This window comes from Balaenoptera borealis (genome assembly GCF_965194805.1).
Source record: "Balaenoptera borealis genome assembly, chromosome: 1".
Classification (NCBI taxonomy): Eukaryota; Metazoa; Chordata; class Mammalia; order Artiodactyla; family Balaenopteridae; genus Balaenoptera; species Balaenoptera borealis.
The window spans coordinates 165580386-165596945 of record NC_138860.1 but is presented as its reverse complement, the minus strand read 5'-3'; the positions used below and the strand labels follow the sequence as shown (position 1 = coordinate 165596945).

Sequence of the window (16560 nt, the reverse complement as noted above, 5' to 3'; positions counted from 1 at the left end):
GAGAAACAACTTGTACAAAGTCATAAAGCAAATAAGTGACAGGGCTCCAGTTTCCTAACTCCACTAGCTACTTAAGTGTAAGGAAAACTAGGCAGCCAGTGCCCTGGAAAAGAAGGATCAGAGCTAAGACTCGGGAAGATACAGGCCGCGGAAGGGAAATGCCAGGTTTCTAGTCCCACAGTCTCTCACTCTCCCCAGGATCCCACCTTATGCGGCCAGCAAACTAACGTCATCAGCCCGACAACAGGAAATTTATCAGAGATTGGATCTAGGAATCCTGGAGCCAGGCTGGCGCTTAGACACTTAAAAACTTAATTCCCTTAAGCAACTCTCGCCCAGCAAGCATTCAGCAAAAGCCAGAGAAGAGTACTGACCCAGGAGCCCTGGGAGAGCGAAAGTCAAGGCCCTAAACTTGTCTGCCTGTTTCCTAATTCTAAAACTAAGCAAGTGCAGACCAGGGCAGTCGGGGTTCCACCTCCCAGACCTCCCTGGTACTCACCCAACCGCCCCCCCACGGACTCCTACCGGCTGCCCCTATACCCAGGCCCGGGCCTCCCCTGTTTCCTCTCACCGTCCTTCATCTGGACAATATTGCTAGCGGCCACCCGGTCGGAGGCGACAAGGACATAGTCGGGGCCCTGGATGCCGATGAGGTACTCCATGGTGGCAGGAGGCCGGGGACTGCAGGTTCGATGGAGCGCGGGACTGTCGAGCTTCCCGGCCTCACCGGTGAGACAGCACTACCGAGCAAAGATCCGCGCGACGCAGACCGCGCGACCGTCCCGGCCAACGGCGCTCTGGATGACGTACAACTGTCGCGAGAGTTTGGAAAGTGGGCGTGGCGTTTGGTGTGTGAAAATCTGTCTTCGCTTTTTGGCCCTGTCCAGGTCTCTAGCAATCCCGGCAGTACAGACCACTTAACTTATGTAATGCCTAGTTTCTTTATTTATAACTGAGAGTTTAAAACTCGCTTGAGGAGGGAATCATGCACTATATGTAAAGTGCCGAACACACGTGTGTGCCAAAAGGCATGCGTCTCTAGATGGCCGTTTCCCTTCGGTGGTCGGTAAAATATCGCCAGAAACCCCTTTCCTGCAAGCTAGTAGAAAAAAAAAAAACTTGAAAGGACCCCTTTTTACATGTTTCATAAAAGTAAAATATGAATGAGTTAAAGATCTAAGCATGAAGACTAAAATCGTAAAAGATCTTTTATGTTCCAACCTCAAATTACATGTAGTTGCTACCTCTGGTAACGGTGATTTGAAAGGAGCACTTTCACTTTTTATTTTGTACACATCTGTATTATTTGAATGTTTCACAATGCTCACGTATTACTCATATGTTAAAAGGAAAAAGCACAGCCATCCCTTTATATGTTGCAGCCCTTCTGGGGAAAGCTGATATATTCCATGATTAGTTTCTGACATTTGAATGGTTTCACAACTGAGTCTTCATACTAGCCATACTAGCTGCCTCAGAAATGGAAAACCGGTTGCAATTGTATCTCCAAACACAACTATGCAATTCACTTGCTTCTGCAGAAATGTGTAGTCCTTACTCCCTTCTGAATGTTTCTTCCAGCTCTCTGCCCATGAAGGAACATAGAGCCTGAGGAGTTTGGGGCAGCCCATCTATCACGGGATGATGCCAGAGGCAAGTGAGGTCATTAAGTCAAGCATTCCACTATGAACACAGATGCATCCATCATCCTAGAAAGATCCTTTTTTAAACACCACTGGGAAAGAAGTCTCTCAAGCCTCTTTCCCTTTCTCTTTATCTTTCTCTGTCATTTTGCTTGCGTTTTACAATTGCAAAAATTACATAGTTATACTATACACACACATACACAAATAATACAGAAGCGAAGGGTGAAATATTTCTCCTCCTCCCACTCGAGGTAACTACTCACCAGATGTCTGTATCCTTCCAGACCTTTTTTCCTTTGTATATACCAATATTCATTCATTCATTCATAAAGGCTGCAGAATTCTGAATTGGAAAATCTAATTTTTAAAAAGGACCCAAGTATCTTTTAAACCGGCTCTTTCCTCCTCCTCCCCAGGACTCTTGAAATCCCCTCTAGCTAAGTCAAACTAGAGAGTCTCTAACTTCTCATTAATATAAAAGAAAGTAGATTTTCAAGACATAACTTGTTCTATTTTACTAAGAATTAGGGAGAATCCCTCCTTCAATTAAAGTCTTAGAATAACCAAATCTTAGATTAGAAAAAGTGTGTGTGGAGATTCCAGAAACAGCATGATGTAGTCAGTTTTTCTGTAAAGGGCCAGATAGTAAATATTTTGGGCTTTGTAGGCCATAAGGTATCTGCCACAACTACTCAATGATGCCATTGTAGTGCAAAAGCAGCCATAGCCAATATATAGATCAGTGAACATGCAGTGTTCCAATAAAACTTTATTTACAAAAACAGGTGAGGGGGAGAGGTGGATTTGGCTCATGCAACATAGTTTTCAGACCCCTGAAGTAGTGGGAGACCTGTAAATCAACAAATAACTCTGGTCCCAGCTCCACCTCTTCCAACCCTGGTGCAAAATTCATTGAGCCTCAGTTTCCTTATTTATAAAAGGGACATTTAGGAGAGAGATTTGCTTTGTATTTCTCTTGAGATGGGAAGGAGTTGCAGGTTTGGTTGGCTCCATGAGTATAAGAAATCATATCCTGCTCCTTCATGAACCCTGGGAAGTTTAGCAGGACCATAAAGAAGAATGACCACATTGTACCTAGGGAATGTGGCCATACTACAGGAGGCTACCAGCCTTGCCAAGACTCCCAAGCTTGACATGGAAGCATCAGCGCACCCCATACTCAAAAGACTCTGTGAGCTAAGATAGTAAGGTTGGGACAAAGATAGACTGGAGATCAGTGGCCCACCCCTAAATATTCAGGGATGTTAATGTATCAGATACTGTTGATGCCCTGCCCATAACCTTTTTACCTACTTATGGTAGCTGCCATCCCCTAGCTGCTGTAAATCTTGATTAATAACAACTCACAGCTTTGCCTTTCTTCAGAGAATTTCCCTCAACCACATGAGAAGCATCTTCGCCTGCGAGGCTATGCACCTATTCCCACTCCCCAGCCATTGACTGACTGACACAGGGATAAAAGGTCACTTCCCTTAACTTAAAGTGGGATATAATTTGTCCTCCAGAGTTTCCCTGTGGATCAGTCTAAAGCTAAGCTCCAGCCAAGACCACATTCTTGCTTAGCTTTATTCCCTGCCCTATCTTGCTTCTGTTACTCCCCTTCTCCTACTACAGAAGCTAAAAGGAATTCTTTAGCAGATATTAATGTTAACAAGCTGCTGTGTCTAAAGTCCTTAGGCAAGAATCTCTTATAGAACAGAAAAACAAAAATATGGAGAGGTTCACATATTACATCATAGGTACACAAAATCTGGCCCCCAACTTCATATTTTACATCAAGTAACATCACAGGGAAATGAAACAATTTACATCTAAGCTAAAAGAAAACACAGCCTGGCTATCTAAGGTAGACTCAAAGAGTTGTTTGAACATGTTTTCTTGGTCAGGCCTGAGAAATCTTGGATCACATTTCTCCAGTGACCTCAAAATTCCCTTTATGAGTTTTGGCTGAGTGAAAATCAAAAGGGAAAACAGAATTTAAAAGTTCCCACATTATTATGAAAAGACTGATTGTTTTCTGAGGTGATGGTATCAAGCAAGAATCTGTTTCAAACCTGTCTAATCAATAAATGAGAGTTCTATACCCTTGGTAACAAATCACCAGAAGGGTTTTTCTAATCAATCAATATTGATATATCAATTACCTAATGAACATGTTTTTGCAAGCCAACCACTCAGTGACAACTCCTTATCTCTAAAAGTCAGCCAATCAAGATTTGACTGATTCCAATGAACATACTTCTGAATGCCAACTAATGAACAGACTCACCCAAGTAACCACACTTATTAGGATTATGTCAACCCCCTCATGCCTCTGAAAATCCACCAATCTCTGAATTCCATGCTTTCCCAAAACTCTAAGATCAGCAGTCTGCTCTTCTTGGAGAAACTAAGCCTGATCAGCATGTACTTAAGTAAGCAATAAATTAAGCTTTGTATTTTTTGTTTTAGTTGTTGATTGGTGGTCTCATCTATCGACATGTGGAGGGTCTCTAGCTTTGAGTGGGTCCAGAACAAGAAAGTGCTCTGCAGCAGTGTCAAGCTACAATATAAGCAGCCTGGCTACTTGGACTATTTGCTCCCAGTTGACTGCATGTTACTAGAGTTGTCTTTGGTAAAGAAATATGCCATCTGGAACTTCTGTTAATCCACAATGGGAGAGTTGTAGCTCAGACCTCTATGATTCTAGAGCAAGGGCATACCATCTTGGTAGAAGCGTCTGACCATAGGACATCAAATGACCATATAGTTAGAACTCCTCATTATGAGCTGAGTTCTATCTAACCCCCCAGATTATAAGGTGAAGTGGGCCCAGCAGTAATACATCATGAAATGAAAGTGATATATCTAGGATCACGTCTGAGCAGGTCCAGAGATCACAAGTAAACTGCACAAATAGTTTGGCAGGGATAATTGATCCTAATCATCATGAGGAGATAGGGCTGCTGCTACATAATGAGGGCATAGAGGAATATGTTTAGCACTCAGGTGATCTACTGGGGCATCTCTTGGTACTCCTATGCCCAGCTGAACTATAAGTGGGCAATTATAGCAACCATGGCCTGGTAAGGGTCTGGTGACCAGGAGACCAGACACCTTAGAAATGAGAGTGTGGACGTCTATAAAATTATCACATTATACACTTTAGACTTAAACAATATTATATGTCAATTATATCTCAATGAAGCTGGAGGGAAAAAGAAATTAGGATGTGGATCAACTTACCAGGTAAGCCAAAGGGGAGGGAGATCTAAAATGAGTGGTGGTGGGACTTCCCTGGTGGCACAGTGGTTAAGAACCTGCCTGCCAATGCAGTGGACATGGGTTCACGCCCTGGTCCGGGAAGATCCCACATGCCGCAGAGCAGCTAAGCCTGTGCGCCACAACTACTGAGCCTGCGCGTGTGGAGTCTGTGCTCCGCAACAAGAGAGGCCACGATAGTGAGAGGCCCGTGCACCGCGATTAAGGGTGGCCCCCGCTTGCCGCAACTGGAGAAAGCCCTCGCACAGAAACGAAGACCCAACACAGGCAATAAATAAATAAATAAATAAATAAATAATTAAAAATGAATATCTGCTTATTAAAAAAAAAATTACCTCCGTGCAAAGGCTCTGTCTCCAAGTATAATCACATTGGGGGTTAGGGCTTTAACATACGAATTTTGTGTGGGACACAAACATTCAGCCCAGAACAGCTACCCTCTCTTCTAGAGAACTGTCTTCCCCTCACTCGGGAGGCTGCACCCCACCTTGAGCAATAACTCATTGACACAGGGATACAAAAGACTGGCTCTTTTGCCTCAATGGGTAACTAATTCTGAGTTCTATTTTATGCTCCAGAGCTTTCTTGTAGAATCAGCTGAGACCACATTCTTTCCAGCTCTTAACTCTCTGTCCCATCCTGCTTCTCTCACACCCTCTCTCCAGAAATCACTCCCCGAATAAATCACTTGAACAAGAATCCCTGTCTCAGACTCTGCTTCTAGGGAACCTAATCCAAGCCAGTGTACATTGCTCAGAATTTTTGTGTGGTCTTAGGGAGAGGGAGAGTCCCCAAAAACATTTCTGAAACTGAATTTCTTATTAACCAGGGTGAGTGAGGGCTCACGTGATATTTATCTAATGTAGAAAAATGCACCGCTTCTTACGTGTGACAGTTGTAGGGTAAAATTCACACCCATTACAGGTGTATATCTCTTGTCCTGTGGTTTGCACCACACCCCTTCCAGCAGATGAATTTATTTTGAACAAGGTACATCCTTCCATTGCCAGATGCAAGTCAGCACTTTTAAAACAATCCACAGTGTGATAGGAAACTGTCTCTTAATAGCAAGGCACCAACTACCAGAACCATGCTTAACTGAATGACTGTCCCCCTCTTCAGTCTTCCATGTTTCCTGTTTCATTTGCTTCTGCCAGTCAGAGCCCATTCCCTTGGCACATTCTGACTGACCTTCAGTGACTATAGCTTCCCCTTTGGCCCCACCTTTGCCTCATAGGCTGGTCGTGATATTCAGCCACTGATATTCATTAGTTGTCCTTGGCTTCATCTCTCAATGATGCCCTTGACTCCTTGATTACATCTAACATATGCTACCTGCCCCTCTGGAATGGGCCCTGATACTCCCAAGGTTCTGGTCTTATCAGGCCCACTCTGTATAAACCACTCTCTTACACATTCAAGTCCCATTCTTCTCAGCCTTGGTGGTACCTCTGAGGTTGTCCACCCCAGGTGGATAAATATGTCATTTAAATAGTTCATTTATTTGTCATCCATATTTTATTGATGATTAGACACTTGAAGTCATAAGCAGCATTTCTAAATCCTCTTCCTTTTCTACAAGGCACCTTTCTATATCACATCTTTGGCCTTCATGGTATCTACTTTTACTTCAGCCTGGATGTTCATCTCTCCTCATCACATTTCTGTTTAGCACCTTCTGCATCAGGTCAGGAAGATTTCTTCCAAACATACGTTTCCATAAAATGGTCTCTATGCTTACCACTGATGTTTGTCACGTTCCAGAAAACTCAATTCCTCCAACTTGGATAGACAGTGCAAATGGTGGTTAAAAGCTTATATTTAGAAATAAAACAAACCCAAGTTTCAATCCTGGCTTTACCACTTACTAGCTGGATGACCTTGACCAAGACGTTCAACTTTTTTGAATCTTAATTTCATTACCTATAAAATGGGGAATGAACGTGATAGTACTTACCTCAGAGAGTTGTTGTGAGGATGAAATGAGATAAAACAAAGTGTTTAGCCTAGTGTCTGGCATACAGTATGCATTTAATAAATGATATTATTATTACGTATTCACCATCTTCAAAGGCAGCTGTTCAAGTCCCAGAGCTGTCTGGTAGTTATGCAAATGGCCAATCAATGCATAGTAAGAACTATCCATCAGAGCCATTCACCACTGTGGGAGGTGGATGTACCAAGGATGTACCAGAAGGAAGTTCATTACAGGAGAGGTTGGGCCAGAGGGGAGTCAGTCCAGACAGAATGCAGGGTACCAAACCAAAGCATAGAAGGCGGAAGGCAGCCCACCCAAGCCTCAACTGGAGAGGCAGGGCAGGGGAGAAGGCCAGGGGTGAATGAGGGTATGTTTGGGGTAAACAGAGAAAGATTAAAGTACAAATGGGTGAACTGCACGGATTTGGAATGAAAACCCCGAAAAGCAATGTCCTTCCTGGGCAAGGTACCCTGAGGTAATAGAAGCAGTCTTGGAGAAAAAGATGCAGGACAGATAAGCACCTTCTCAAATTTCAAATTCTCTTTCCTGCTTTCCCACTACTGACCTGGGAAAAAGAAGTTTCGCTTTCAGTTAGAAGGCTTTGGGATGGAGCCAGTCCTAGGGAAGAGGTTAAATTAAAAATCAGGAACCTAGAGATTGGACAAACTCTATGAATACATCTTGTGCTCCAGGCCTTAGCTTTTCCATCTGGAAAGAAAGAATTTTCCCTGGAAAATCTCCCATACCCCCCAATCCCTGGGTTGTGTGATTGGCCTAAAACACAAACACCAGGGCTGGCTGGTGTTTTCAGCAGCAGGCTCTAGCATCCTGGAAGCTGTCAGACAAATGACACCTTTCTCCTCCTTGCATTACCCCCAGGGACCAAAGTGGTCACATCTGCTGATGACCAAAAACACAACTCTTCTTGTAGGTCCCACAGGAGCTGACGCATCCCCAGTAGAATTGAAGTGGTCCATAATCAGAGACCTGTTGCTGTCTTGTACTGTCTGAAACTGACAGCACCAAGCATGTCACTGGCACATAATTTCTATTTACCACCCATAACTGTTTTAACCTCTTGCCCAGAGGCAGGGGAAAGGACCTAATGACTTTCAGAGAATTCCAGTGACCCAAGAAGGCTGTAATCAGTAAATACAGTGATTCTGGGATCCTTTAGGAAAAGTCATAGAGGACTTATGAGAATTCTGCATAAACATCAGAAGTATCATTTGTGCCATCTGATTTTTGGTCCCCAAGGAGATTAAACAGAACCAGGAAGCCTGGTGTACCTCCTCCCAGGGCTTGGAAAAATAAAGGAATTCAGGACCATGTTAAGCTCTGCCTTACCTGTCCCCCTCCCATTCTCATCCCAAATCCATCTTCCACCTGGAGCCCACCCCTAACTATCCCATCACCCACTCAGGATCTGAGCCAATGAAAGTTGATGAGCTCTCTTGATTAGGGCCCTTTAATCTAATGGTTCCTGCTCCAAAGCACCCCCTTCTATATTCCTGCTCTCTGATATATCTAGGGCTTTGGACTATGGAGACAAGAGTAAGATACAAATGTGCCCTGACTCCAGCCACCCAGAACTGATGTTTGGATTGTTGAGACTCCGGGCTGAAAGCCCATCCTGAGTCTGGTCTTCCTTGCTGCTCATCTTCTGAAAGCATTTGCTTCCCTGATGCTTCTCCTGCCATGAGGAAGTATGGCAGGCCAGCTTGCTGCTGGCACCTGCCACACTGTAGCATAACACAAACACTAATGGCAGAAATAATCACAGTGACAACGGCTTGGTCTACATGCAGAAGGTACTTGTCATCTCCCCAGGAGCCTCTTGGCCTAGGGCTCAACTGTGATGATGTACCTGGCCCCTGGCCCACACTGTCATAGTCACACACCAGATTCATCTGAATGGTTGACATTATCATTACTGTCAGCATCATTCTTGATAACTATTCATTTATTCCTGTGAAACACATTTGCCGAGGACAAACTGCCTGCCAGGTACTGTGCAAGATTCTAAAGGCGTTACAAAGACGAACAGTCTCAAGGAGGAGGCCCCAGAGAAGAGAGAGATCAACAAATAATTCCAATATAGGATTGTACAGATTGCTGTTGTAGGTGGATGGATTCTCAGTGCCTAGAAAAATGATTGGCCATAGTGAGTGTTCAATAAATATGTTTCAATGAAGAATGAACGAATGAGTGAATGGATTGATTGATTAATTAATTAACTGGTTAAGAACATGGAGTCTAGATTCAGAGTGCCTGGGTCTGAATACCAACTCTGTGTGGTTTGGGACAGGTTACTTGACTTCTCTATGCCTTAGTTCCCTTATCTGTAAAATGGGTTAATAACGGTACCTTCCTTATGGGGTTGTTGTAAAGATTATTTGTAAGGTGTTTAGAACATAGCACTATTACTGCATAAGTAGTAATACACAATACTACATAAGTGTTTGGTAAATAAAAACAACTGGCTAGGAACTCATCAGGTTGACAGGGTAGAAAGTCAAGGGTGTAAAGAAAAGCATTCCAAACAATGTAATGGTATTGAGGTTTCCAACAGATGGCATCTTCAAGAAATGTTTCCCCTAATGGGAACATCCTAAAGGGAGGCATTGCTTTTAAAGCAAGAGCATGACTCAGTCAAGGATGCATTTGAGAAAAGTTGTTGTGGCCATTGTGAAGAGGAAGAATTGGAGGGAAAGAGAGTTGACCCCAGAAGACCAATGAGGGGGCTGTTAGCATCACCTGGTGGGGAACAATGCAGTCAGGACAGAGGCTGAAAAGGAAGGCATGGATGTGAGAAAACTACTGAATCAGAGCAGCTGGTGATAAATGCTCTGGAAGAAAAAGAAGCAAGAGCACCGTCAGAAGATGCAGGCCCTGGGCTGGGCAGCCTTCTCTTTGAGGCATTTGCCAAGCAGCTATCCATGTGAGTGATTTAGCATCTCTCACCAGGAAGCTCCCTGGAGAGATCAGCATGCTGGCAGATCTGGGGAGTTCAGATGGCTGTGCAGAGCCCGAGGTAGGATGAGCAGTGGCCAGGGCTCCTTTCCAGTACACTGGACCCAAGTTTTGTGCACTGCTTTGGCTCCAGAGGTGGCTGATGGAGCTCTCCACTCTTCATGACCTGTTAGATCTGCTCAGCTTCCTGTCTCTCATTTGGGGAAATGGGCCCAGGTGAGACCAGGGGAATTGATGCAGATTCATCTCTGACTTAGGATGTTATTCATTTGTACTGATAGTATGATGTAATGGTTAAGTGCATGGGTGATTAGCACCAAGCAGACTGGGTTCAAATCCCAGATTCAACACTTAACTGTGTGACCTTGGGTAGGTTACTTAAGTTCTCTGTGCCTCCATTTTCTAATCTGTAAAACAGAGATGAGGGCTTCCCTGGTGGCGCAGTGGTTGAGAATCTGCCTGCCAATGCAGGGGACACGGGTTCGAGCCCTGGTCTGGGAAGATCCCACATGCCGCGGAGCAACTAAGCCTGTGAGCCACAACTACTGAGCCTGTGCATCTGGAGCCTGTGCTCCGCAACAAGAGAGGCCGCGATAGTGAGAGGCCCGCGCACCGCGATGAAGAGTGGCCCCCGTTTGCCGCAACTAGAGAAAGCCCTTGCACAGAAACGAAGACCCAACACAGCCATAAATAAATAAATAAATAATAAAAATAAAGGAATTCCTTTAAAAAAAAAACAGAGATGATAATAGTATCTACCTATAAGGATGATGTAAGAATTAAGTGAGGTAATTTGTTTATGAAGAGAACCTATAACAGCTTTTAAGATATATTAAGTCCTATGTATGTATTTAAATTGTTTGATTATCGTGTTTAAATTAAATGTGTTTTGGTTATTTAATACTGCTACTATTTCCATTTTCTGTATGAGAAAAAGTGAGCCCAACAGAATGCAAGCTTCATATGAACAGAGTTTGTATCGCTCCTGTTGTATCCCCTGTCCATAGTACGGTACCTGGAACCGTATACTTGGTATTTACTGAATACTTTTTGAATGAGTGAATGATTGGTACTCCACCTCCAGGATACATGGGGTGTACAGATGCTAATTCAGAAGCACTTTGGTAGAACTGTTCCACGGCCAAACAACTTCCATTTCGGGGCTTCCCTGGTGGCGCAGTGGTTGAGAATCTGCCTGCCAATGCAGGGGACACGGGTTCGATCCCTGGTCTGGGAAGATCCCACATGCCGCGGAGCAGCTAAGCCCGTGAGCCACAACTACTGAGCCTGCGCGTCTGGAGCCTGTGCTCCGCAACGGGAGAGGCCGCGACAGTGAGAGGCCCGTGCACCGCGATGAAGAGTGGCCCCCGCTCGCCACAGCTGGAGAAAGCCCTTGCACAGAAACGAAGACCCAACACAGCCAAAAATAAATAAATAAATTTTAAAAAAAAAACAACAACAACTTCCATTTCGGTTTTTGGTAATTGTCCCACTTAACGTGTCAATATTAGCACTAGGTGTCTAAAAAAGAAAAAGTTAAAGCACTAGTTGCACACTTGAGGTCTGCTCTAGAGGGCTATTTGGCAGCAAGGAAGAGAAATCTGCCCAATCCAGCTTAACAAAGTGTTTTTTACATTGGAAGAACACAGGAGAAACTCATTGAACCCACCTCCAACAAGTCCAGTCGATATGCTTGGGAACTAAGAAATCATCTGGCAGTAACTCCCCCCCATTTCTGTCTCTTAGAGCCTCCTAATTTCCTGCCTCTCTGTTTTTCTGCATGTCTGCTCCATTCTTCTCTCAGAGACTGGTTTCCTCTGTTTCCACATACACTATTATGGCTGCCTCAATACACGTGAAGCGAGAAAGAATCTGACTGACCTGTCTTTAAGCAACTGTTCCCTACCCCCATCTAATCATCTATGACTAGGAGGTAGGATTGAGGGATTCAGAGGACTCCTGCTTTTGGAAGAGGATATCCACGAGAAGAATAAGTAAGGCATCTCTAGAACATGGTCCTTTCCCTGGAAATTAAATAAAACTGATGAGTACTGACAAAGTACCTGTCCTTATGGGTGAGCTTTCTTTTTTGTGAGCAGGATGTAAGCCCAGAAATTTACCCAGAGTCCTAGACACATCCTTTCCACAGGCACTCCACCTGGCTTAGCTGAGTTCAGCTCCTGCCTGCCTGGTTTCTGGTACTTCCAAGCTCAGTTTCCAGAACCCAGTGACCCTCACCAGAAGGTCTGATCATGCCAGGAGAACAAGGACCCAAGAGCTGTTTTTGACTACTTAACATAACCCAAGAGAGGAGATAAACCTCTCATAGAGCTGTGCCAACAGACCTTCCCTCCCAGAATTGTCAGATCTCAAGGATAGGGCTTGGGGTGAAGGGGGAAGACCAGGTTTGGGAAAATAACCTATTCTTCTAGCCTGTGCTTTATGTTAGCTACATTTTGCAGTGTTTCCCAACTTTACATTCGGTAGATATAGCTGGGATCCTCCCAATGACCCTGCAGATCTGAAATTTTTATCCTCATTACACAGCTGAGAAATATTGAAGTTGGAAGAGGTGAGGTGACTTATCCAAAGTCACACAGTTAGGTGCTGATCTGAGACTGGAACCCAGGTCTGTTGGATGCCCAGCCCAGAGTTCCACTGTACTGCTACCTGGCAATGGTTTGGGGAGTGAGATTGTATCTGGGGAAAATATAGAGAAAGCCAAAGCTTGCAGGTGGCTGGAGATGAAGAGAGTTAATTCAGCATCTCAGCCCCTCAAGGATGGATGGCCTGATGAAGCTGGTCAGGGACTGCAGAGAATGAGGAATTGATCTGCCATTTCATGTGAAAATGGATTGTAGCCCCAACCTGTGTGTCAATGGAGCTGATTAGCACTTGTGTGAGTCTCCAGCCATCGATTGGCAGGTGAGAATCATTCTGGGAGCAGCAGGGAACTCTCCCACCTCCATCCCCACCAGCTTCCTCCCTCCACAGAGGTTTCCTCCCCCTCCCTGCTACCTGAAGTCTCCAAACCCCCTCCAGCTGCCAGGCCTAATGTGTGCTCAGAGCTCCTCTACCTGCTTTTGACCAAAAGAGGAGGCATGGCTGGTACTTACCTCATTCAGCTATGCTAGGTGCAGCTGGTAGAAAGGCAGCTGGCCTTTCCAAAATGCACTGCCTGCTTGGAGGATAAAGTGTACTCGAGTGAGTGGGTGCAGGGTTCAAGTTGGAGCTTACACCATGCAATGGAAAAAGCAAGGGCTCTGACACATATTGACCATGTGACCTTAGGCAAATCATTTACCCCTCTGGGCTCCGGTTTCCCTATGTATATGTGTGAAGGTTAATTTTGTGTGTCAACTTGACTCGGCTAAGAGATGCCCAGATAGCTGGTAAAACATTTCTGAGTAAGCCTGTGAGGGTGTTTACAGAAGAGATTAGCATTTGAATCAGTAGACTGAGTAAACAAGATCTACCTTCACCAGTGTGGGTGGGCATCATCCAATCTGTTGATAGGCCCAAATAGAACAAAAAGATGCAGGAAGGGTAAATTCTCTCTCTCTCTCCCTTCTTGAGTTGAGACATCCATTTTCTCCTGCCCTTAGACATCAGAGCTCTTGGCTCTCAGGCCTTCGGACTCAGGCTGAATTATACCACCAGCATTCCTGGTGCTTCAGCTTGCAAACAACATATTGTGGGACTTCTCGGCCTCCATAACCATGTGAGCCAGTTACTATAATAAATATCCTCATATATATGAATATATATATCCTATCGTTTCTGTTCTTGGAGAACCCTGACTAATACAGTACGGGATAAAAATAGCTTTCTCACTGGATTGTTTGGATTAAAAAAGGAAGTGTGTGGGGACTTCCCTGGTGGCGCAGTGGTTAAGAATCCGCCTGCCAATGCAGGGGACACGGGTTTGAGCCCTGGTCCAGGAAGATCCCACATGCGGCTGAGCAACTAAGCCTGTGCGCCACAACTACTGAGCCTGTGCTCTAGAGCCCGCAAGCCACAACTAATGAGCCCATGTGCCACAACTACTGAAGCCCGTGCACCTAGAGCCCGTGCTCTGCAACAAGTGAAACCACTGCAACGAGAAGCCCACGCACCACAACGAAGAGTAGCCCCCGCTCGCCACAACTGGAGAAAGCCCGTGCACAGCAACAAAGACCCAATGCAGCCAAAAATAAATAAATAAATAATAAAATAAATTTATTTAAAAAAAAAAAGGAAGTGTGTGAAAAAGTATTTTGCAGTCCTTGACACACAGTAGGAACTAAAAATGTTATTTGGAAATTGACTCTCCACTCTTCTCAAGAGGGAGGCACCCACTCTGGGAAGCCTTCTCTGGTTGATCCAAATTCTATCTCTCTTTTCATCATTTGAGTGTCATGCACAAGTGACAACAAGAGCCTCAGTGTTTTCCCTGACCTGGAGAAGTTCTGCCTTCAAGGCAGCTCAGCCCATAGTATTGAGTTGCCTTTGGGTGAGTGAACAGTCAAGTTCCAGCAAGGGAACCAAACAGGCTCAGGTTCATCACCCCCACCCACAACCCCCCCCCCAACACCAGTCTATCTGGACTTAGAGGTTCTATCCTAAGCTTGTCACATGGTTTCTAGGGATGCCCTGGGCATTCTTGTACCTGTCAGGCTGTGACCTCTTTCACTGCCTCCAGGTGTACTAGGTCCACATGGCAGACTTCCTTCATTAGTTTTCTCCCCTGTTCCTCCAAGGCTGGAGCTCTGCCCAGTTGGTAGTGGCCTTGATTTTCTGCCTTGATCTTGCCAGACTTCTCTTTAGGGGCCTGGACTTGCCTACTGATGGCTGGCCTTCTGCCCTAAGTTGTTTATGCCTTCTGTAACCAGAGCTTGGCCTCAGCCTTGCCTGAATTGGGCACTGCAGGACCATCAAAGGTCTCTGAAGCTACAGCCAGAGAGTGGGGGGTGGGAGTATCTTCTTGAGTTCCCAAATTTGGAAAGTGTGACTAAACTCTGTTACTGACTCCTAGGGCTGTAGTGGTAAATGAGGATTGTGGTCAGGACCATGGACAGAGCCCAGAGTGTCCAGGGTGCCTGTGGTTGAGGATGAATTTCATGGCCCTGACACCATGCTGAAGAAGTGAATAGGGGCACACAGTCAGCACCACGAACAGATGTCAGAGGCTCTGTTGTCCTGGAAGTAGTCTTTAAGACGGTGGATTAGTCAAGATTCTTCTGACTACAAGAAATGGAGACCTATTTCAAACTAGCTTAAGCTAGTTTTTGAATGAGCCAGATGAGTGAGATGGTGGCACTGAGTGCTGAGACTTGATGCAACAAACAGTGGGAAGTAATAGGCACATCCCCTTTTACCTTAAAACAAGATGAGGTTTCTTTAACAGACATGGGGCTATTCAAGCTATCTATTTCTACTTGAGTAATTCAAGGAAATCGTATTTTTATCCAAGTTGTCAAATTTATTGGTGTAAGGTTGTTCATGGTACCCCCTTATTATCCTTTTAATTTTTCTAGGATTTGTAGTGATAACCTTTCCCTGTTTCCTGATATTGGTGTTGGTAATTTGTATACTCTCTCCAGTTTTTCTGATTAGTCTGACTAGATGTTTATAAATTTCATTTATTTTTTCATTATTCCTGCCACTGCCTCCATCGTGCCAGTTTAGAACATTATCATTTCATTGTGGCAACCTCCTAAGAAGTGATTATGCCCCAGCCTCCCACTCCAGTACACTCTGCATACTGCTGCCAAATGAAGCATCCTAAAAGGCCTTTCATAGGAAGATTTTCAGTGACTCTACATTGCTTTTGAATAATTTCCAGGCCCCTTCACTTGACATTCAAGGCCCTCCCCCGCCATCTGACAAGTATTCACATCTCCAGAGTTGTTGCCCACTCCTCCCCTGCATGAGTCCTCCTCTTTTCCAGCCAAACAGATCCATTTGTCATTCCCATTAAATCTAGGTGATTTCTCAGCTCTGTGCTTCTACAATTCTTCAACTGTCGGCTGCTGAAGGAAGAACACCAGACTTGGAGTCTGAAGACCAAGATGGGAATCCCATTTATGGGCTATATGGCCTCAATTTCTTCATCTGAAAAATGGGATAATGCTTGTCTTGCACAGTCATTCCTAATTCGTTCAGCAAGTACTTGAAGGAATATGCCCTGAGACTTACTGCATACTTGTGTGCATGTGTGTGCACATGTGCACAAGCATGATGAGAAGTAATGCTATTGCTCCAGCATGAAAGGATGTGCCCTGAAGACAGATACAGAGAATAAAATATATAGCATTTATTGAGTGCTTACTGTACTTGTTTACTGAGTCACTACTATACTAGATTCCAGGGATATAGCAGTGAGCAACAGACAAAACTCCCTGTTCTCTTGGAGTTTACATTTAATCCCTACATTCTAATCCTACACTTAACCTTTTGGAAATCTAAGTCAAAGGCTGCATTCTTTATTTTAATTAAAAATTTATTTGTAGTAAAATATATATAACAAAATTTACCATATTAACCAATTAAAAAATTACTTATATTTTTTACATTGTGGCAAAATAAACATAAAATTTACTATCTTAATCATTTTTAAGTGTACAATTCAGCAGTATTAAGTACATTCACATTGTTGTGTGACCATTACCACCATCCATCTCTAGAACTCTTTTCATCTTG

At 44.3% G+C, this 16560-nt stretch overlaps 1 protein-coding gene and 1 pseudogene across 3 annotated transcripts in view; one reads left to right on the top strand and one right to left on the bottom strand.

Moving 5' to 3' along the window:
• The window catches only part of PSMB2 (proteasome 20S subunit beta 2), a 40992-nt gene extending 40192 nt beyond the window's left edge, over positions 1–800 (bottom strand). The window contains exon 1 of one of the 2 annotated variants that reach the window (XM_082363655.1): positions 572–800. In XM_082363655.1, the coding sequence (XP_082219781.1) occupies positions 572–662 (91 nt within the window). In that variant the 5' untranslated portion in view covers positions 663–800. The remainder of the gene's footprint in view (positions 1–571) is intronic. The other variant, XM_082363654.1, reaches the window with a different exon arrangement.
• Positions 693–16560, top strand: part of LOC309621197 (solute carrier family 28 member 3 pseudogene) — a 61482-nt pseudogene continuing 45614 nt past the window's right edge. Inside the window, exon 1 of the transcript in view lies at positions 693–832. The product of the transcript in view is annotated as a solute carrier family 28 member 3 pseudogene (transcript). The remainder of the gene's footprint in view (positions 833–16560) is intronic.